The sequence below is a fragment of the Balaenoptera borealis genome (genome assembly GCF_965194805.1).
Source record: "Balaenoptera borealis genome assembly, chromosome: 3".
In the NCBI taxonomy this organism is placed as follows: domain Eukaryota; kingdom Metazoa; phylum Chordata; class Mammalia; order Artiodactyla; family Balaenopteridae; genus Balaenoptera; species Balaenoptera borealis.
This window is the reverse complement of record NC_138866.1, coordinates 100,369,260-100,391,580: the sequence shown is the minus strand read 5'-3', so window position 1 is coordinate 100,391,580 and position 22,321 is coordinate 100,369,260. Positions and strand designations below refer to the sequence as shown.

The window sequence follows — 22,321 nt, the reverse complement described above, 5'->3', positions numbered from 1 at the left end:
ATACTTTTCAGGTACATGCTGATTCCTTAAAAATCTTCCCAAGTCTTACACCATACATAAGAGAAACAAAAAATGTAAGTTTAGTGTATGATCATGTAGACATCAAAAAAATGTGGATTATTACAGTGAGATACCACTTCATACCCGCTAGGATGACTATAATCAAAAAGACAGACGATAGTAAGTGTTAGCAAGGATATGGAAAAATTGGGAGCTTTAGGCATGCTGGCAGGAATGTAAAATGGTGCAACTGTTATGGAAAACAATTCGGCTATTTCTCAAAAGGTTAAACACAGAGTTACCATATGACCCAGCATTTCCACTCCTAGGTATACACCCATGAGAAGTGAAAACATATATTCATATAAGAATCTGTACATGAATGTTCACAGCAGCATATCTGTATAATTCAAAAAGTGGAAACAACCCAAGTATAATAGATTATTCAGCCATAAAAAGGAATAGGTACTGATATATGCTACAACATGAATAAACCTCCTTAACATTTTGCTAAGTGAAAGAAGGAAGACACAAAAGGTCACATATTACATAACTCCATTGATATGAACTGTCCAAAACAGGCAAATGCATAGAGACAGAAAGTAGATTCGTGGTTGCCAGGGGCTGGTGGGAAGGGCGACTAGGAAGTGACTGCTGATGGGTGTGGGGTTTCTTTTTGGGGCGATGAAGATGTTCTGGAGTTAGACAGTGGTGATGGTTGCACAACTCTATGAATATACTAAAAACCATTTAATTGTATACTTTAGAAGAGTAAATTTTATGGTAAGTGAATTACATCTCAATAAAAAAATTGGAAACATTGATTAAATAGCATCCTGGTTAAATTTTAAGATATAACTCTTCTTTCTACCTTCATAATCTACAAAATTTACTTACTTTGAAGGATTAAGGGAGTCATTTACCACATAGTTTTAAAAAATAACTGAAGTTATTTTTCAAATAAAATAGACTGAAGTATTTAGTCAAATGTGTAATGTTGTTTTATTTTTAGTTAATTACCACTCTGGATGGAAACACCTCTAACATGTATATTTCTCTGCTGCTTTAAAGAAAAGTGCATCTGGCAGGGGTGACCCAGCATTATCTTACAGCGTCAGCACTGAATGTGGCTGCACAGGAGCCTGTGTCTCTGGGTAACCTGGGAGTTTTCTGTTTTTCACTGAGCCTATTCTGTTCACCTACTGTGTCTGGGACTGACATGCTACAGATGCAAAAATTCTATTATGTGGATCTTGCCACCGAAGAGCTGAAAAATTTGAGGATGGACTGTCACCTGTGAGAATTCTTCCAGTTCAAAACAGCCAGCCATCTAAATCCTCTTAAGACCAACCAGGGAGTGTTGCTTGTATACCTTTCTATATGTTAATATTCTGGATGCCCCAAATGTTCTCTCATCCCTTTTCAGGACCACCTTCCCAAGGGTTCCCTGAAAGCCCTCCTCCCACCCACCTCCTGAGTCCCCAAGCCCTGCACAGAGTGTGGGCTGTAGTTTCCTCAAAGCTGCTGCTGCACATCACTGACCTGATTGTCGATTTTCAGCTCAGCCAGGGTTTCATTATCTCTCAAAGCATCAATCAGTGCTAGAATCCCAGCTCCTGTAATAAAGTTGGACTCCATATTTAAGCTCTTCAAATTTTTGTTCACTCTTAGCATCTCTGCAAAAGCCTGGAAATTAAAGAAAATATTTGGAGATTACAGTTTGACAGCACCTAGTAAATAAACACTGAACAAGCACAAATACACAAATCAATACAACTGCTTTAATGGTTCTTATTAGATTGTTTTAGCTTGACACCCTACTTCACAGGTCTCACATGTATCTATTTTCACATGCACTTGGTCACAGACTTTAGATTTTTTTTTTTTGTCATGTGTAATTCCCCATTGGTAACATTCTCTACTGCTATTCATTCCTACTTCCACTTCATGCTTCGTTCTCCTGCGTCTCTCATACTTTCTCTGAGTCTCTGTGTAGGAGTAACGTCATCAATGTCTCTTTGCTTTATGATTTCCCTTTGCCCGCACCGCACAGCATGCAGGATCGTAGTTCCCTGACCAGGGATCAAACCCACACCCCCTGCAGTGGGAGCGCAGAGTCTTAACCGCTGGACCGCCAGGGAAGTCCCATCAATGTCTCTTTGGAACATTTTTTCTTACTTGCGTCCTGCTGCAGCTGGGTTACTGTGAAGCCCAAATGAGGGTAAATTATGGACTAATTTCCAAGGCAGGGACCAAAAGGACTGCCTAAGGCAGAAGGCCAGAAAAGATCACAGATGACTGGAACTGAGAGAGCACAAAAACTATGGAGAAGAAGGGGCTAACTAAATATTCAACTCAAAGAACGGTATGTTTTCCATCTGCTTCCATTACATTTCTCACAGGATATGGCAGTGCTAGGCATTTGACCCAGTGCTTAATAGATGCTATATTGATTAATTAACAAAGCCTGTAAGTGAGCAGAGGGGAAAGAGAAGGGAGGGGGGAGGAGGAAGAATAGGAGTGTGAGTTTATTTTAAAAGCCCTGAAGAGGCGTCAAAAGAAAGGCCGAACTCCAGAGAATATGGGTAAGATCAAGCTTAAAATTAAAGTCAAGTTAAAGAAAAGGCAATACTGCGCAGTGATACTAGAAAGAACTGGGGACAGATATCTACACACGCACAGCAACAACTGGCTATGTGACTTGGAGCAAATCCCTTATCCATCCATCTGTACACACATTTATTAAAATACTACAATGGCCTATTTTTGATAAGTACTGTTCTGTAAATTCAGAAATAAAACATACAAGTCTCTACCTGATGGAACTTACATTTTAGTGGGGGACCCACATAGTAAGTAAGCAAAATGTAATGTCAGATGGTAAAAAGGGCTATAGAGGACGAAACAAAGGCGTAGCAGGGTGGATGGGGAGTGCTGGGGGTAGGGGTGGGGTTGCTGTTTTATGTACGGGGGTCAGGAACGGCCTCCCCTGGAAGGTGACAGCTGAGCAAGGACTGAAATAATTTAAGTGATGAAGTAAACTACGTGGAATATCTTCAGGGAGAAAGTTCTAGGCAGGAGGAACAAGCGTGAGGCTCTGAGTTGGGAGCATGCACGGCATGTTTGAGGCAGAGCAAGGAGGCTGTGTGGCTGGAGCAGAATGAAAGAAACAGCAAGAGGGGAGATGAGGTCTGCTCATGTAAGGCCTTATTAGGCCACTGAAAGATTCTGATTTTTACTTAGTGAGACAGAGAACTGCTGGAGGGTTCTGAGTACAGGAATGAGAACATTTAAGTTTTAAGAGTCACTTCTGATGCTGTGTAAAGAGATGAAGCAGGCAGCTCAATTAGGATAATCCAGGTGAGAGAAGTCAGTGGCTTGGGCCAGGGTGGTAGCTGTGAAAATGGTGAGAAGTGGTTGGATATACAGGAAATATTTGAAGACACAGCTGGATATACATTTAAAGTTGTGAGAAAGGGAAGTCAAGGATCACTCCATTATTATTATTATTTTTTTAAATTTTTTTGGCTTGAGCAAATGAAAGAATGAAGTTGCCATTTAGTGAGATAGGAAAGAGTGTGAAAGAGGCAGGTATGGGACGGAAGTCAGGAGTTTGGTTTGGGACTTGGGTTTGAGATGTCTGTTAGATACACAAGTAAAGCTGTTAAGCAGTAGCTGGACATGGGTTTGGAGTTGAGGGGAGAGGTATGAACTGGAGATAATAATATTGGGAGTCATCAGCATGCACAGGTAATATATAGCAATGAAACAGAATGAGATCACCCAGGAAGTGAGTGCAGATAGAGAAAAGAAGAAGGACTAGAACCAAGCTCTGAGCCATTTAGATGTTTAGATGTTGGGGAGATGAGGAGGAACCAGTGTAGGGACCAGAGAGGAAGGAGGAGAATCAAAGGGAGTGATATCCTCAAAGCCAAGAAGAAAAGGGTTTATACCATGATCAAGTGGGATTTACCCCAGAAATGCAAAGTTGATTTAACATATAAAAATTAATCAATGTGGGACTTCCCTGGTGGCGCAGTGGTTAAGACTCCGCCTGCCAATGCAGGGGACACAGGTTCGATCCCTGGTCCAGGAAGATTCCACATGCCGCGGAGCAACTAAGCCCGTGTGCCACAACTACTGAGCCTGCGCTCTAGAGCCCGCAAGCCACAACTACTGAAGCCTGCGCTCTAGAGCCCACAAGCCACAACTACTGAGCCCACGTGCCTAGAGCTCGTGCTCCGCATCAAGAGAAGCCACTGCAATAGAAGCCCGTGCACCGCAACGAAGAGTAGCCCCCGCTCGCCACAACTAGAGAAAGCCCACACACAGCAACGAAGACCCAATGCAGCCAAAAATAAATAAATAAATAAATAATAAAATAAATTATTAAAACAATTAATCAATGTAATACACCATATTAACTGAATAAAGGACCACATGAATAAAACCACATGATCACCTCAACAGACACAGAAAAAGCATTTGATAAAAATTCAACACTATAGATCCATAAATGGAACCCTCTGCAGGTGTTAAAAGAATGATGGAGAACTTTATATGCTGATATGAAAAGATCTCTGAGATATACTGTTAAGTGAAAAATTAAGTTGCAGAACAGCCTACATTGCATGACCCCATTTATGTTTAAAAAATTTCATAGAAAGGAAATACAGAAAAAAATAAACATAAAATGGTAGTAAATAATGTATTGCCTAATAGTGAGTAAAGATCAATTGAAAAAAGAGAGTAAATTTTTTTTTTTTTACTGATATTTGCTTTTATTGATTATTGAACATCATGGTTACTAACAGTTGATCTTACAACACAGAGTTTTGAAACTACATTAAAAAATTATTTTAGTTTTTAAATTTATTTTTTATTGAAGTATAGTTGAATTAAAAGAGAGTAAATCTTGTTCATAAAATCAGTTTAACCACCTTTGTAACATGCCTTGGTATTACATAGCCATAATTTTGGTATTATTAGTAGTTAGCTTACTTACAACAGCAACGGGGTCATTGCTTCGGGTGGCTGCAAGACTGAAATATTTCACATGTGTGTTGGTTTCCAAAGCCTTTGCAAAATCTTTTAGGGTTGGAATTGGGATATTCTTGAAAGATAAAAATGTGAAACATTATTACATTTTAGTTTTCAGGAAATTCAGTCCATTAATCAAATACATCTGTACTTTCTTTTTTGCATTAAAATGTATTCAGAAATTATGTAACATACAACCGCTGGTCTACAACTGAAAACAAACAACTCAGCCTCCTTCTTACCTCTTTGATTTCTCTATTATGGTACAAACTGTTGGCATAAAGCAGAGCATACATCACCGTTTCTCTAGCATTGAGGTTAAAGAAATTCTCTTTTTAATTATTTGTATTATGAGAAGTCAGCCCTTGAGTACTCAAAGTGGATCCACTTTTCTACAAAGGGAAAGATGTGGGAATCTACTTATGATGATTCCTGAGGCAGATGACATACTGTTTTCAGTCACTCAAGCTGTAAGGTATTAAGAGAGATTAACATTTCTTGAAATGAGGAAAGAGATAGTTTTAGGAGACACTCATCTTTCCCCTTAGTACCAAGACTTCAATTTCCTGTAGGCTGCCTATTTTCAGATTGTTAATATTGATTTAGAGACAGAGATATACGAGAACTGAATTTTTTTAAAAAATAAGAAGATTAGTGATCAACTAGGGATATTAGCTTTCCCCAAGGCTTTCCCCCCTCCACTCACAGGAAGGAACACCCACAAAAAGAGCACAGAGGTCTTATTCCCTAGGTTCTTGTAATTTCCAGATGTTCTCCCTGCCTCCAAGTCAGATAAATTAAGATTTAAAATGAGGAATTTGTAATGAAGCTATTATACAATGGCTAATACGCTAAGAGATCATTTGAGTTTACTCTTTGGTAATTAATTATCCCTATGCCCTCCTAACTCATTTCTTCTTTCTCTACTCCAAGGAAGAGTTGCATTTTAAAAATCCCAATGAGATCCCACAAAGCCCAATTCTTGGTGTTTACTCAAGAGAAATGAAAACGTATGTTCATGCAAAAACCTGTATGTGAAGGTGTATAGTGGCTTTATTTATAATCATCCCAAACTGGAAGCAACTCATATGTCTATCAACTGGTGAACGGAAACACAAACTGCAGCACATCCAGACAAAGGAATGCTCCTCTACAACACAAAGGAGCAAACCACTGACACACACAACAGCATGGACGAGTCTCAAATGTACTGTGTGAAGTGAAAGAAACCAGACTCAATGGCTACACACTATATGGTTCCATTTATATGAAATTCTGGAGAAGGCAAAACGATAGGGAAAGAAAACAGATGCATGGTTGTCAGGGGCTAGAGCTGGTGGCAGGGAATGATGACACAGGGGTGTGACATGTTCTACATCTGACTGTGGTGGTAGTTGTACAACTGTATGCATTTGCTTTAATTCATAGAACTGCACACTAGAAAGGGAGAATTTCACTATATATACCTTATAGCTCAAGAGAGCTGATTAAAAAAACAAAACCTGAAAGGCTGAAATGCTCCTAAAAGTGGGCAGTACTTTGGAAGCCCGAGAGGTATACTGTGACAGTCTGTAGAGTTTATATTTCTATGTGATAGCCTTTAAAAAGTAAATCAGAAAAATACTATAATACTTTAACTTCTAAAATCGAAGGAATCTATGTTAGCATACTACTAGAAGTAAAAACTTTACCATTAAGTAGAAAGGATTAGACTGTATCAAAACTGCCCAGCTCTCATCCTAGATCCAACTGACTCAAAGCAATTCAAAACAACTTTTTGTTTGCTTATCACACCTACCTTTATATTATTCAAATTAACTTCAACAAGACGAACATCATTTTCTTTAATTCTCTGTAAACTCTCTTCAACATTAGTTGGATTTGGGGGCTCATCAAATACTGGAAGAATCTTTTCACCTTTTACCACATCTGTAGCAACAAATGAAAAGAGCAAGAGTGTCACTGGGTTGATACTATAACAGTGAATGCATATATTAACTTGGAAACACGTAGCACACATACACATATTCAGTAGAACTATAAGTTTCTTTCCCCAAATTTCTAAAAAATCCTTTATGTGCTCCCACATAAAGCACTGAAATAAAATTTTACTGAATATAAATACCAAACATAATTCAACATTTAATTTGTTTGCAGTGTATCAGCCTTCAAAAATGAGTATTTTCACTGCCTCTTGCCTCTTAGTGTATTACAAGATATCTTTACCACGAAAATATAGTTGATGACACAAGCTGGTGACCCCCTTTATTTTTAGCAATGTTCAAGATAAAGTTCTAATAGGACAAAATCTAACAACTCATCATTTTCTCTGAGGTTTGACTAGTAATTAATGCAAAGGCAGTAAGAATCAGAGACATGAACAAACACAGCCTCCACAGAGTGAGTTGACGGAAGGACACACTGCCTGTTCCTCCCGTGGGGAGTACTACGCAATGAGAAAGGGCAGAGGACTCTATCAGGAAGAAGAGTAGAAACAGGGAATGGGGAGACAGAGAAAGGTAATGGTACACGGAAGAACTACTGAGACAGGAATTCCCTGCCCTCCTTCATCCTACAGCCCAATCCTTCACCATTTATACCCACACACATGGCCAGAATACAGCTATTCAAAACTGAAAGAGGACCCAGAAGCCTTGAACCCTCTAGTGAGATGTAAATGCGCTCTGAGGTATGTGTGGAGATCCATGAACACCTATAACAGATAAACTTTTATGGATATACTTTCTGGGGAGAACACCTAGAGCATCAGATTCTCAAAGAGGAGAATGACCACAACATTAAGAGCAAGTGACATGGAAAGACTGACAGGGTCACTGTCTGGCTTAGTTATTCCCTGCTGCCCTCCTCTAGCTTTTAGGAGCAAAACTCACCTTAAGACAAAGTATATTGCTTACTCATCCAATAAATTCCCTCTAAGAGTACCTTGTTCTTTTCAAATATCACACACACACACACACACACACACACACACACACACACACCCTCCTACACACAGCATCCTGAAGAGATCAGCTCAGACAAAAGTCTGAAAATTAATTTCCTGAGGACAGCTGAAAGATCAGCAAGGCAGTCTTCTTCAAGATGGTAGATCAAGGGGACTGGAGAAAATCTTCCTCACTGAATGGAAAATTCAATGAGCTCTTTCTCAATTCCAAATTTTCTAAAACCAAAAAATTCCTTTTCTTCTCTGCAGAATGCGTATAAAGAGCCTTGCTCTATAATGAAATAATGGATCCAGTCAACAGGATGTGGAAACCATTAAGAAAGGTTCGTGGGGAACTTTAATTGGATGGATCAGGTTGCCAAAATTTGAGTCCACTGATCAATCTTAACACGTTCCCCAAAGAGGAATGACCAGACTTGATATGCTTCCTAATGTGATTCGATCACTACCCAGGAAGCGTTCTTGCCAAAAAAAATTTAAAACTGCACCTGAATTTGATCAAGCTTCTAGAAAACAACAGTTTACAGAAACACAGGAGGTAGAGAGAAACAAGTAAAATGATACTACAAGGTTGCAATCAGCCAAATCCAGAATGTGGAAAATTCTACATGACAACACAGTTTCTTCAAGGGATAAATGCTATGAAGAAAGTGGGAAAGAAGTTGAGGAGGAGAACTGTTAAGAAATTAAGACGAACTTAAACCAAACGACAACCAAATGCAATATGTGACCCTCATCTGGATCCTGATTTGAACAAACCAGCTGTGAAATGACGTTTTTGAGAGAAAATGGGAAATCTGAACATGGACTGGGTATTAGATGATATGAAGGAATTGCTGGTTATTTTTAAGTTTGATAATGGCATTGTGGTTATGTTACAAGAAAAGCCTTTGTGAGAGACACATATGGAAATATTTATGGGTGAAGTAATACAAACAAACAGGATTTGCTTTAAAATATTCCAGGGAAAAGAGTAGAAGGGGTGGGAGGGAGGCAGACGGTGGATGAAACCCGGCTGGCATAATGTGAAAAACAGCTGAAGCTGGACGATGGATTTATTATTCCCTCTTCTATAATGTACGCTTGAACATTTCTACAATAGAAAGTTAAAAAAATAGGGGAATGGCCAATTACAGAACATTCATAAAATGGAATGTTATACAGATGTTTGAATGAGGTAAATCTGTATGTACTAACTAGGAAATGTGATATATTGCTAAGTGATATCCTATATAGCATGGATTAAAATCCTCACCACCGATTTTGTGGGATATTGAAGCTAGTTACTTAATCATTCTAAAACCTCAGCTCCTTCAAAGGCATATTAAAGATAATAATAATACTTGTTTCGTAGAACTGTTGTGAGGATTGAGAACAATTTACATTCAAGAGCTGTGCACACAAGAACATGGCCCATGGTAAGCATTCAAAAAAATCAGCCAACAGTATTACTGAAAAATTCAGGGACAAGAAATATCTCTAGTATGATCCCATTTTTGTAAGAAAAGAAAAGACAATTCGTGTATAGCACATATACATATGTAAGTTTATACAAGCATAATACAAAGTCTGGAAGGATATATTCCCAATTGTTAACAGTTAGGGAGGGGGTAGAGGTCGGGTACGGTGAGTAGGAGGCATGACGGTTGTGAGTAGAGACACTTTTACTGCTTACCTTGTCCCCTTAGGTCTTGTTTAAATTTACTACAAATTAGGCATGACTTTGGTGATTTTAAGATGTCTTATAAATAAATTTTTTAAAAAGCTTTGCTTTAGGTTATCTAATACTTTGCATCAGACTAAAAGGTTTAGGGGCTGAATAGTTCTTTGCTTTCTCCTGAATCTGATTTTATAATATACTTTCTTTGTCAGCACTGTTGTGGGTTTCTTGAAAATCAGGAACACTGAAAACAAAATGTCAGTAAAAGCCAAGTATGACTAATTTTTATAGCGTTTACCATTAGTATTATTTAGTGAGGTAAGAGTAGTTCCTATTACATTTGCTGACACATTAAGCATAAAATATTTAATATTCTATTCTCAATGGTTTTCTAGGTCAATACCATCTAACTGGAATCTTAGGTTTCAAGTACATATGCATAACATCTGGTATGCAAATACTGAAGCTATTACATGGAGAAAACAAAACATAATTAACAAAGGATTGGAATTCACAAAGCATTATAAGTACTCACTTGAAAAATGTTCTTGGTCGACACCATTACTACTTCCCACTATATTGCAGAACTGTGTATTCGTTATCAAATTGTGCATCCCAAGAATAGCTATAAATACAGAAAAAGAAAATTATTTTTTTATTTCCATCAATTTTAAACATAAAGAATTAATTTTATGCCCCCAAATTTCTATCAACGATTTTAACACTCTCTGGGCTTTTTCCTACTAAATTAAATACACATTTCGTAGCTAAAAAAACAAAAAAGAGAAAACATGATTAAAAACCACCTACAATCTCTTTCTTATCAATACCCTTGTAATTTCTCCCCACATTTCTGAATTTAGACACAGCTGGAGCCAGCTTAACCCTAAACCTAAGTCTATGCTTAGCTCCATCTGGTGGCCAAGAGAGAAAATGGAAATGATCTATTGTTGCTGCTCACCCTCACAGGGCTTCTCCAAACATAATGCGATAAAAGGCAGATTTTTCAACTTAACCTTAACTCTCATATTAATTTACATTTGTATTTTAGCTAAGAGTAGAATACTAAAAGTATGGTTGAATTCTCATATTTAAGATTAAAGTAGCATCCCTCAAAAATGACACTTAGGAGGAGAAATAAATTTGGATTTTGATGGCCTTTTGCACAAATAAGGCAGAAGCTACAGTATGCCTCTGGCCCATTCCACTCTGAGGAATGTACCATTTATAAATCCATTAGCCCTCAGCCCCTCCCCAGGGAATAAGATACCTGCTCTAGCTGTGGTACCACACCTTGACTGTCCCTTCCCTGGGTCCTTCCCAAAGAACCATCACTGCTCCTTTTAAACATGTTAGTACTTGAAATTATTTGGTACTAACCTCTCCCCATGTGTCATATTTTTCTATCTAGAAAAATGGGTGTGGGTGGAGGCAGCTGGGGGCAGATACTGGTCCAGATAAGAAACTGGTAATGATGAAAATCACAGGGAGGTTTGGAATGTTCCATATATCTTCAGAAAAGTTGGGAAAGTGGTGAGTATAGCTCAGGACTGACTATTTTATCTAATTTCCAATTACCCGTTTCTGGGTCTTCTAATAAAATGGGATAGCAGTAGACCCTGGAGACAGCTTCTAGCTGAGCACCAGCTGATGAAAGATTTTTATAAAGACTTTCAAAGATGGCAAAATGGGAAAAGACATCCAATAATCAATAAATTCCATTAATATAAAAATTTCACCGTTAAGAGAATTTAAAGAAACTAAATCCTTTATGTCAGATTTATAGTGTAACAAACAAAGCCAAATGTACGGTTACTTATTCAACAGCACTCTGCTGGGCAAAGCAAGCATTTGTATAGTGTGTATAAGGTGTGTGTTGGTATTTTCCTCCCCTCTATACCATTCACAAATTAATTTGTTTTAGGAGATACCTGCGAGATCACACAATTCTGTATCAGAAGCACTTGTCAAAGCTTCTTCTAGCTCTGGATCAAGAGATACTTTTTCTTCTGTAAAAGTCTGCACAGGTTTCTGCTTAGGGATAAATATCTTCCCTGTAAAATAAAGCAGTTTGTTAGTTTCACTACTACTGCTAGTAACTCACCATTTTATTCTTACAAAAATTATTAGAAGTATGTGCAACTGAAGCTGAAGTAAAAGGTCAAGATTAACATCTACAATAATTTTGTTTCATCTTCAGTATGTATTTATAAGTTTCTAAGGCAACACTTTGGCCATATAAGTTGGAACAAGAAAAAGAAATGAACCGAGAAATTTTCCCATTTGTGAAAGTAAAAATAGGCTCTTTTTGGAGTAATTGTGAGTTATTCTACAAATACTAAATCAAAAAATAAATGAATAAAAAAATCTATAAATTAAGGAAAAAACAGAATTCATTTTCTTATTCTTAAGCAAGGAACTGCTACAGTCCCTTGGGGGATGGCAGAGGCAATTCTAAGTCCAGAAATTCAAGTTCTAATTGCAAAGAAATTCCTGTATGTCCTGAGTGGTAGTCTGAAACTTTCTGTCACGGTTCTTCTAAGCCTCTATGACACTAACAAGGTTACCTGTTAAGAAACTAGTTATTCTAGAAACCTACAGTATTTATTATGTGAAAATCAGTATTTCATTACCGTATGTTCAATGCAAAAATGAAAACATGAAGGGAATGGAAAATGATAATGATATAATTGCAGCACAAGCCAACCAAACAAGAGGTACTTACACATGGTGGGACTGAGTTACCAAGATTGACTCTGGTTTCCCCCCTGAGACAGGTGAAAATTCTAACTAAGTGATCTAGGAAGGCCTATGTGTGGATTCACACAAGCTCCAATTATTTTCTTTTCTATCAGAAAATTACCAGGGAAATGTGTGAGAATATGTGACCTGATGAATCTATGTAGTATTCTATCAAAAGAAATGTTTGTGGGCTTAATAATCAGGGTAGTAAATGTTGTACAATTCTTGTTCAAGGTAAATATCAATCAGTGTAATTCATAAGAAATCCTTCCACAATACAGATTGCTCCCAGGAATCTGACCAAAGCTGGTCAGGTATTTTCAGCTAAGCCCATCTAAAAGATTTAATTTCTGATATTATATTTCTTTTTTTTATTATTTCCACTTGGTTCTTGTTAAAAAAAATTAGTTTCCGTCTCTCTGCCAAAATTCCTCATCTCCTCACACATGCCTTGTCCACCAGATTTTCTGAGATTTTTGTCATAAAGTTCCTGACTGATATCACCAATATTTGGGTCATCTCTGGTCTTCTATTGACTGTTTACTTTTCTTGACTATAGGCCACATGTGTCTTAAGATCTCTGACTTCGTATTGGGCATTTTTATATAAAAGTATAGCAGAGACTAAAGGAAGTGACATTTATTCCTAGAAAGGAATGTGCCACTCAGGTCAGTGCTGAAGTAACATGCTCTACAGTTGAGCTGAATCTGGGCTTTTTGTTGCAACGTTAGTTTGATTCACTTCCTCACTGGCTTCAAACATTTTGAGGACAGGATCAGGACTTAATCTTCAGCAAGGCCTAGGATTAGAACTCTGGTGAGGTTCTGGAGATCTCCTGAGCTGCCACTGCCTACTGTTTTGAACTGTAAAGTAGCAACATTGCTCCTGATGTGTAGTCCTGGCTGCCAGATTTCTAGGAGCTCTGTTTTCCAGTTCCACCCCCCACTTTCCCACTTTTTGGGCCTTGGCAGATCTTTCAGCCCGACGCTTATGTTGTCTGCTCTACACTTTGTGAAGTGGGAGATGGCCTGAAAGGGATTTCTCTCAGCTCTCCTGTCTCTCTCTCAATCTCCCGAGCTAAAAACCTATGCCTCAGGAATCTTCTCTCAGCTCTGCTTCACTGCCTCGGTTCTTGGAGTAGAATCCCTAGCACTAAATGAAGACCTGAAGCAAAGAACTGGAGGGTCGTGCAGTCTCATCCTATCTCTAGGGCTGCACTGTTCAATATGATATGTTCAATATGGTATGTGACTATTTAAGTTTAAATTAGTTAAAATTAAAAATTCAGTCTCTCAGTTACACTAGCCGCGTTTGGCTAGTAGCTACCACACTGGTTAGCACAGATACTGACCATTCCCACCATGGCATAAAGTTCTAGCAGACAGTGCTGCTCTAGGGCTCCTCTGATTTCTAATCTACCGTGCTGGCCCATACACCGCCATTAAAAGCTTAAAAGTTAGGCTGACTTCTCCTTACTCCTCTCTACGGTAGTTTCCTCCTTTTCCCGATATTTCAGTCAGGAAAGAACGCAGAATGGATCACCTCTTTTTTTTTTTTTTTTTTTTTGGATCACCTCTCTTATGGAGGGCTTGCCACTTTCTGTGAGTCAATAAGATTTGTGTCTTCAAGCTTTCTGATTTTTTTTTTTTAACTATGATTGATGTAGCGTATATTGCTTGTTTTGGTGAGAATAAGAAGTCTCTTGCAACTTCCTACATCTGAATCAGAAGTCTTTCTAGGCAAGTATTTTCTTATTTAAAAAATGGCACTTGGCCAATCTACAATGTATTTATATTAGTAAGGATGCTTTTAACTGCATATAACAAAATCCCCAATTTAAAGTGGTTTAAACTGGTGCTTCTCAAGCTTTAATGTGCATGTCATCTACCTAGTGGTCTTATTAAAGTGCAGATTCTGATGCAGGAGGTCTAACATGAGCTCTAAGAATCTGTATTTCTAGCCAGCCTCCCAGGTGGTGCTGATACCGCTGATGCACAGATCACTCTCAAAGCAGCAAGGATTTAAACAATAAGTATTTTTTATCTCACTTAATAACTCCACAGGTAGGTGGCTGAAGGATTGGTTCAGCAGCTCAGTGTTGACATCAAAGATCCAGGCTCTATTTTTCTCTTTGTCTATAGCTAGCATGGAAGCCTTTGTTCTCAGGCCATTAGTCTCAAGATGACCTTTGTAATACTATGCATCACATCCTCATGCGGCAAGGTCAGGGCAGGAAGGAAGGGCACTTTCTCAACTGCTGACTTTTATAAGGAAAACTGTCCGATAGATTTCTTCTCTGGTCTCACTGACCTGCACCGGGTCACATGTCCATGCCCCACCTGCAAGGGTAGCTTGAAAAGCAAGGATCTGGCCTTTTCAGTCTATTTCAGAGATGGATTCTGCCAGTAAGGAAGAAGGAATTTCTGAATGGTTGTTAAATAGAAAACTACCACATTTGTCCCAGTACTGAACCAGATGAAGTACACTTCTGTGCTCCCTTAATTCCCTGAACATTTCACTGTGGCTATACTTACTCATTTTGCATGTTTGTCTGTCCTCTGTGAGCATTTCAATGTTCTGTTCCATCCTTACATTTCCATCCCTACAATTCCATCCCTACATTGTCTGTCCTCTGTGAGCTTTCCAATGTTCTGTTCCATCCCTACATTTCCTAGCTCACAGCAGGCAATCCAATTTGTTGAATAAATAATCTGGTGATCACCTCTAGTTCAACTACCTCATTGTATAAAGTATAATATAAATACCCTGGTTCAAAGTTACACAGCAGAGTTAGCACTAGAACACAGGTTCCCAAACTCTCAACCCAGTAATTTTTCCAATCAACTGGTGGCTCTCAAACTTAACTCTTTAGCAGTGGACTTTTCAACTCAAACAAATGCTTATCTGTATGGTGGTACGTAACTGATCTTCTTAGTACCAAACTTTGGAGTTCTGCTGATTATTAGATAATCTTTTATCATTAGTTCACAGACAAAGGCAAATACAAATCATTACATTCTGATAATTCCTTAATACTTTTCACAGTGGCTGATATAACAAAGTGGCATACAATTCAGATGGCATGCCTTTAACTGCCATTTCAGGATAATTACATTTTCCTGAGCAAAATCTTACCGGCACTTTCAGGTGTCTATCTCCGTGGCTAATGTTGGCTGCACAATGGAGTCACCTGGAAAATTTTAATAAATTCTGATGTCCAAGTCGCACCCCCAGAGATTCTGATTTAACTGGTCTGATGTGCTGTATGGGACATCTGGATTTTCAAAAGCTCTCTAGGAATTCTAATGCATAGCAGCCAAGGTCAAGAAACACTGGATTACGGTATTCACTTAGTAAAAAAAACTATATAAACTATCAAAAAGCTGCCTATGTCTTATTCTAGGGACCAATGGAATCTAAAGTGTTATAAAAATCTAAAATGTTTATTTTTGTAATCCTCATCCACAGTCCATAGAAGCATTATTCTTTTTCTTTTTCTTTTTTTTTGCAGAAGGGAGTTCCAATCCCCCATCAGCATGTTCTTTCTTTTCTTTTTTTTTTTTAATGTTTATTTATTTATTTATTTGGTTGCACCAGGTCTTAGTTGCGGCAGGCAGGCTCCTTAGTTGCAGCTCACTAGCTCCTTAGTTGTGGCATGCAAACTCTTAGTTGCAGCATGCATGTGGGATCTAGTTCCCTGGCCAGGGATCGAACCCAGGCCCCCTGCACTGGGAGTGTGGAGTCTTAACCTCTGCACCACCAGGGAAGTCCCGAGGCATTATTCTTATCTAATTTTTCCCCATACATAAACTTTTGCTAATACTTACAAATACAAAATGGATCTCATCAGAAAAAAACAACAAAGCAAAACAAAATTTCCAAGGGCTTATGGAAATTCTGTGACACAGAATTTTGCTCTATTTATACAGCTGTGAAATAATTTGGTACCTCTTCTGATACTCCTCTTTACAATTTCTCTGTATGTAGAGATTTTTGTTGCAGAGGTATTTAGATTATACAGTATTGTGTTTTTAACGATACAAAAAGTAATCACTTCATATTTCTTCATGATTAGTTTAACATGAATACACTGTAAGAATTATACTTTAATGTGTATATATAAAATTTTGTTATAGAAAATTAAAAGTAAAGAAAATTACTTTTGTAAGAAAGGATAAAATAGGCAGGACTTAAGTTTAGCATTATGAATACAGTACTTGAGCGGTTCTCCTCAAACTCTTTAAAGACTTAACCCCTTAAACAAATCTCAGCTATTTGCAGAAAGTGACAAGGTGATTCTAAAATTCATGTGGGAATCCAAGAGACCCAGAATAGCCAAACAAGCTTGAAAAAGAAGAACAGCTGAAGGACTCACACTTCCCAATTTCAAAACTTAATACAAGACCTCGCTGGTGACGCAGTGATTAAGAATCCGCCTGCCAGTGCAGGGGACATGGTTTCAATCTCTGGTCCGGGAAGATCCCACGTGCCATGGAGCAACTAAGCCCGTGCACCACAACTACTGAGTCTGCGCTCTAGAGCCCGCAAGCCACAACTGCTGAAGCCCGTGTACCTAGAGCCCATGCTCGGCAACAAGAGAAGCCACCACGATGAGAAGCCCACGCACTGCAACAAAGAGTAGCTCCCGCTCGCCACAACTAGAGAAAGCCCGCACGTGGCAATGAAGACCCAACGCAGCCAAAAATAAATAAATAAAAATTTTTTAAAAAACCTAAATACAAAGTTACTGTAATCAAGATAGTGTTATGGTGTACAAGGAAAGACATTTACATCAATGAAATAGAATTGAGAACCCAGAAATAAACTCATATTTACGGTCAATTGAATTTCTACAAGGATACCAAGACAATTCGACTGAGCAAGAGTTGTCTTTTCAACAAATAGTGCTTGGCCAGTTGGATAGCTATATGCAAAAGAACGAAGCTGGACCCCTATATTTCATACCATACACAAATATTAACTCAAAATGAATTACAGACCTAAATGTAAGAGCTAAAACTATAACTCAGAAAAAAAAAACCTAAGAGTAAATCTCCATGGCCTTGAGTTAGGGAATGATTTTTTAGATATAACAACAAAAGTACAAACAACAGGACTTCCCTGGTGGTGCAGTGGTTAAGAATCCGCCTGCCAGCTCTATTAACAATAGCCAGGACATGGAAACAACCTAAGTGTCCATCAACAGATGAATGGATAAAGAAGATGTGGTACATATATACAATGAAATATTACTCAGCCATAAAAAGAAACGAAATTGAGTTACTTGTAGTGAGGTGGATGGACCTAGAGTCTGTCATACAGAGTGAAGTAAGTCAGAAAGAGAAAAACAAATACTGTATGCTAACACATATATATGGAATCTAAGGGGAAAAAAAGGTCATGAAGAACCTAGGGGCAAGATGGGAATAAAGACGCAGACCTACTAGAGAATGGACTTGAGGATATGGGGAGGGGGAAGGGTAAGCTGGGACAAAGTGAAAGTGGCATGGACATATATACACTACCAAATGTAAACCAGATAGCTAGTGGGAAGCAGCCGCATAGCACGGGGAGATCAGTTCGGTGCTTTGTGACTACCTAGAGGGGTGGGATAGGGAGGGTGGGAGGGAGACGCAAGAGGGAAGAGATACAGGGATGTATGTATATGTATAACCGATTCACTTTGTTATAAGGCAGAAACTAACAAACCATTGTAAAGCAACTATACTCCAATAAAGATGTTAAAAAAAACCCAAAACAACAACAACAACAACAACACAAAAAAAATAAATAAGTAAATAAATAATAAAAAGAACCCACCTGCCATTGCAGGGGACACAGGTTCGATCCCTGCTCCAGGAAGATCCCACATGCTACGGAGCAAATAAGCCTGTGTGCCACAACTACTGAAGCCTGTGCACCTAGAGCCCGCGCTCCGCAACAAGAGAAGCCACCGCAATGAGAAGCCCACGCACCGCAATGAAAAGAGTAGCCCCTGCTCCCCGCAACTAGAGAAAAAGCCTGTGCGCAGGAACAAAGACCCAATGCATCCAAAATAAATAAATAAATAAAATTTAAAAGGTTACTGTAAAACAAAAAAAGTACAAACAACAAAAGAAAAAATAGATAAATTGAACTATATCAAAATCTAAAATTTTGTGGGACAGTGATACCACCAAGAAAATGAAAAGACAAGCTACATAATGAGAGAAAAAAGTTTTCAAATCATATATTTGATAAGAAACATATCTAGAATATATAAAGTGTTTATCAATAATAAATCAAATATTTTGATTGACTGACAAAAATCAGTAATAAAAAGACATCCCAATTTAAAAATAGGCAAAGGATTTGAAGAGACATTTTTCCAAAGAAGATATAAGATGTCAAAGAGCACATGAAAAAATGCTCAATACCATTAGTCATTAGGGAAATGCAAATCAAAACCACAATGTATGTTATCACTTCACACCTACTAAGATGGCTATAATCAAAACGACAGACAAGAGTTGGCCAGGATGTGGAGAAATCGGAACACTAATACATTGCTGGTGGGAATGTAAAATGGTGCAGCCACTTTGGAAAACAATTTGGCAGTTGTTCAAATTGTTAAAAAATAGTTACTAAGTGACCCAGCAATTCCACTAGTAGGTATACATAGCAACTTGTACACAAGTGTTCACAGCAGCATTATTCATAGTAGCTAAAAAGTGGAAACAATCCAAATGTCCATCAACTGACAAATGGAGAAACAAAGTGTGTGTTTTCATACAATGAAATATTATTCATCCATAAAAAGGAATGAAACACTGAAACATGCTAAAACACAGATGAAACTCCCAAACACTAGGCTAAGTGAAGGAAGTCAGTCATAAGTACATATTGTATGATTCCATTTATTTGAAATGTCCAGAATAGGCAAATTTAGAGAGAAAAAGTTGATTAGTGGTTTTCTGGGGCTGGACAATAGAGTGAGGAATGGAGACTATTCATAGGTACAGGGTTTCCTTTTGGGATGATAAAAATGTTCTAAACTTAAGATTATGGTGGTAGTTATACAACTCTGTGAATGTACTAAAAACCATTGAATTGTACACTTTAAATGGGTAAATTTTATGATGTGGGTTGCACCGTAAACACATTCAGCCAGATAGTGTTTGTGCTTCTTAGTTAAAATCAGCTGTTCTCTGAGAAATACACAATTAGCAAACTGCTTGATTGATTCCATATTAACAGAAAATGCGTTTCTAAACATGTGTGTTAATTTAAATTAGTCTCATATAAATTAGATTTAAGTTACAAATCTTAATTACTAAGAGATGCTGATAAATAGATCTCCATTATAATGGTTAATGTGATTTGTGCCCTCAATGTCTTGCAAGATGAGTGAAATGTTCAGCTTTTATTTGATGTATAGGTATTAAGTAGGGGTGTGTGTGTGTGTGTGTGTGTGTGTGTGTGTGTGTGTGTGTGTGTGTTTGCAGAGGGTAGGGAAATGTGTAAATTTGATACTGCTTTTATCCAAAGCCATCTGTTAACAAAATTAGTACACCATTTTTTTATGATCATCTTTCTTCTGATATGTTTTTATAAAAATCATAGATTATTCTTTATAGAAATTTCAGTCTCATTCTGATAAAATGATTTAACATATATAAAGCAACTGGTATACAGTAAATGCAATAGACATATGTTAATTATTTATTCTTATTTTCTCTGGAATTTCTTGCATGTGTACGTGAGAGACACAGAGCGTTTTCCAAAACAACCCAGGAGGACTGAAAACCATAAAGTCCCAAGTATCTATATCAGTGATTCTTTTTTTAAAATTTATTCATTCATTCATTCATTCATTTATATCTGAGTTGGGTCTTTGTTGCTGCACACGGGCTTTCTCTAGTTGTGGCGAGCGGGGGCTACTCTTCGTTGCAGTGCACGGGCTTCTCACTGCAGTGGCTTCTCTTATTGCGGAGCACGGGCTCTAGGCGTGCGGGCTTCAGTAGTTGTGCCTCACTGGCTCTAGAGCGCAGGCTCAGTAGTTGTGGCACACGGGCTTAGTTGCTTCGCGGCGTGTGGGATCTTCCCGGACCAGGGCTTGAACCCATGTCCCGTGCATTGGCAGGTGGCTTCTTAAGCATTGCCCCACCAAGGAAGCCCTATATCAGTGATTCCTAAACTCAGAAAATGAAGACTGACTAGGCATGGATATTTTTGAAAAAGCTCCCTACATGATTCTGATTTTTACCTACTCATGTTGATAAAGTGCTAATCTGTATAATTACAGCTCTGAAAAGATTAGGATGAGTACTACTGTACTGATCTAATTTTACTTTTCCTCTCCTTGAAATATGGTCAAAAAGCTCTGACTTATAACTTTTAATATTTGTATTTATTTGAAATAACATAATGTCTTAAAAAATGGTTATTCACTTCTATTCTTCAGTACACAGCATTCTATCTAAATACCTTATTTAACAAAGCAACATCTAAAACTGGATTTTTTAAAAACTGAAATTACAGTTCTTTACATTGTAGCAAAATATGAAAATAAGCAATGACAAGATCAGAAAAAAATCTCTCAGACAAGTATGAAAAGATATGCTTGCCACCCCCAAATGAAACAAAACAAAAACAGGGCAATGACTCTTGGTTGCTAAGAATGCTGAAAGAGTTCAGTAATGTTTCTGTAACTACAAAATGGCAGCTAAGGAAATAGAAGAAACCAAGATAAGAATTCATATAATGGTAGCTTAAATGCATGGCATTAATCCAAACCTGTGTTTGTGCCAAGAGGAGAAAAAAAAAAAAGGAATATCTTGCCAAGATCCTTGTTATTGTTCTAAAATAAGTAAGATACTATGAACCATGTTAACAATTTTATTGCCAGGACCTTTCTTCACAAGTCCTCATCTCTTTTGCTCTGATATCAAGTCACAGCTACCACAATGTTAAGAATGATCTTAGTCATGGTCCCATCCTTGCTAAGTATATAAAATATACAATAACTAGAAACAGAGGAGTCTCTTAGTTATTTCATTTCTACAGAGGTGAAAGGCCCTAGCTAATTTTACTATGTGTATGTTTATAAGCTACCTTGTTCCAGAAAAGATTTAAGGGAACTAGGCCACTATAATCTCCACAGGGGGCTTTGGGATATCCTTTTGACAGGAAGTGCACAAACCTCAAATCAACCAAACCAAAGGATGAGGGAGCAGATACTGGAAAGGCATTTTTGGTTTGACCCAACAGCACACATGACACCTGCTCAATACTACAATATGATCACCAATAAATGCTTCTTTATTCAACAAATGTTTAGTGAGCTTGTATATACTAGATAATGAGCTAGAAAGATAGCATAAGGAAAATGAAATATGAGATTCTTTACTTTGAGGAGCTTATACTCTAGTTGGGGAAACAGGATATCTATTGTATACGATTCTGGAGACTTCCACTTCTGGCCAAGATGGAGTAATAGGGTCAGGATTTACCCATGACTGAAACAACCCCAAAATGGACAAAATATAAGAAAGTTTACAAGACACTGATCATCAGGCAAAAAAGAACAGTGATTCCTGAGAGATGAGACACAAAGTGAGCTCCATGACTGCCCAGGTTACTGCCTGGAGAAAAGTGTCCAGGCTGCAGCACGGGGAACAGAACCCAGGCAGAGCCTGGGGAACTATCTGAACCAAAGAGACACAGCTGAGGTCCAGAAAGATGAGGGCAGCCAGCGTTTATAGAACAGAGTGCCAGAGAGGACAGAGTTACACAGACAGCGCACTCTGGAGATCTGCAGAGGGCTGCCTTTTAGCGTTCAGCAGAGTACAGATCAGCACACGTGTATGATGAAACTACCTTGGGCCAAGGAAAAAAAAATCTGAAAAAATTAGAAATAACAGTGCACAGGCTCA

At 38.1% G+C, this 22,321-nt stretch overlaps 1 protein-coding gene across 3 annotated transcripts in view; it reads right to left on the bottom strand.

Annotated features, from left to right (window-relative positions):
* TMOD3 (tropomodulin 3) overlaps nt 1-22,321 on the bottom strand; it is an 88,494-nt gene that overhangs the window by 8,217 nt on the left and 57,956 nt on the right. For all 3 annotated transcript variants that reach the window (XR_014243377.1, XM_082387878.1, XM_082387879.1), the window contains 5 exons: nt 11,597-11,719; nt 10,201-10,290; nt 6,839-6,969; nt 5,006-5,113; nt 1,543-1,686 (listed from right to left, as the gene is read on the bottom strand). Coding sequence is in view for 2 of the 3 variants with exons in the window: in XM_082387878.1 (XP_082244004.1) it covers nt 1,543-1,686; nt 5,006-5,113; nt 6,839-6,969; nt 10,201-10,290; nt 11,597-11,719 (596 nt within the window). In the remaining variant the exon portion in view is untranslated. The remainder of the gene's footprint in view (nt 1-1,542; nt 1,687-5,005; nt 5,114-6,838; nt 6,970-10,200; nt 10,291-11,596; nt 11,720-22,321) is intronic.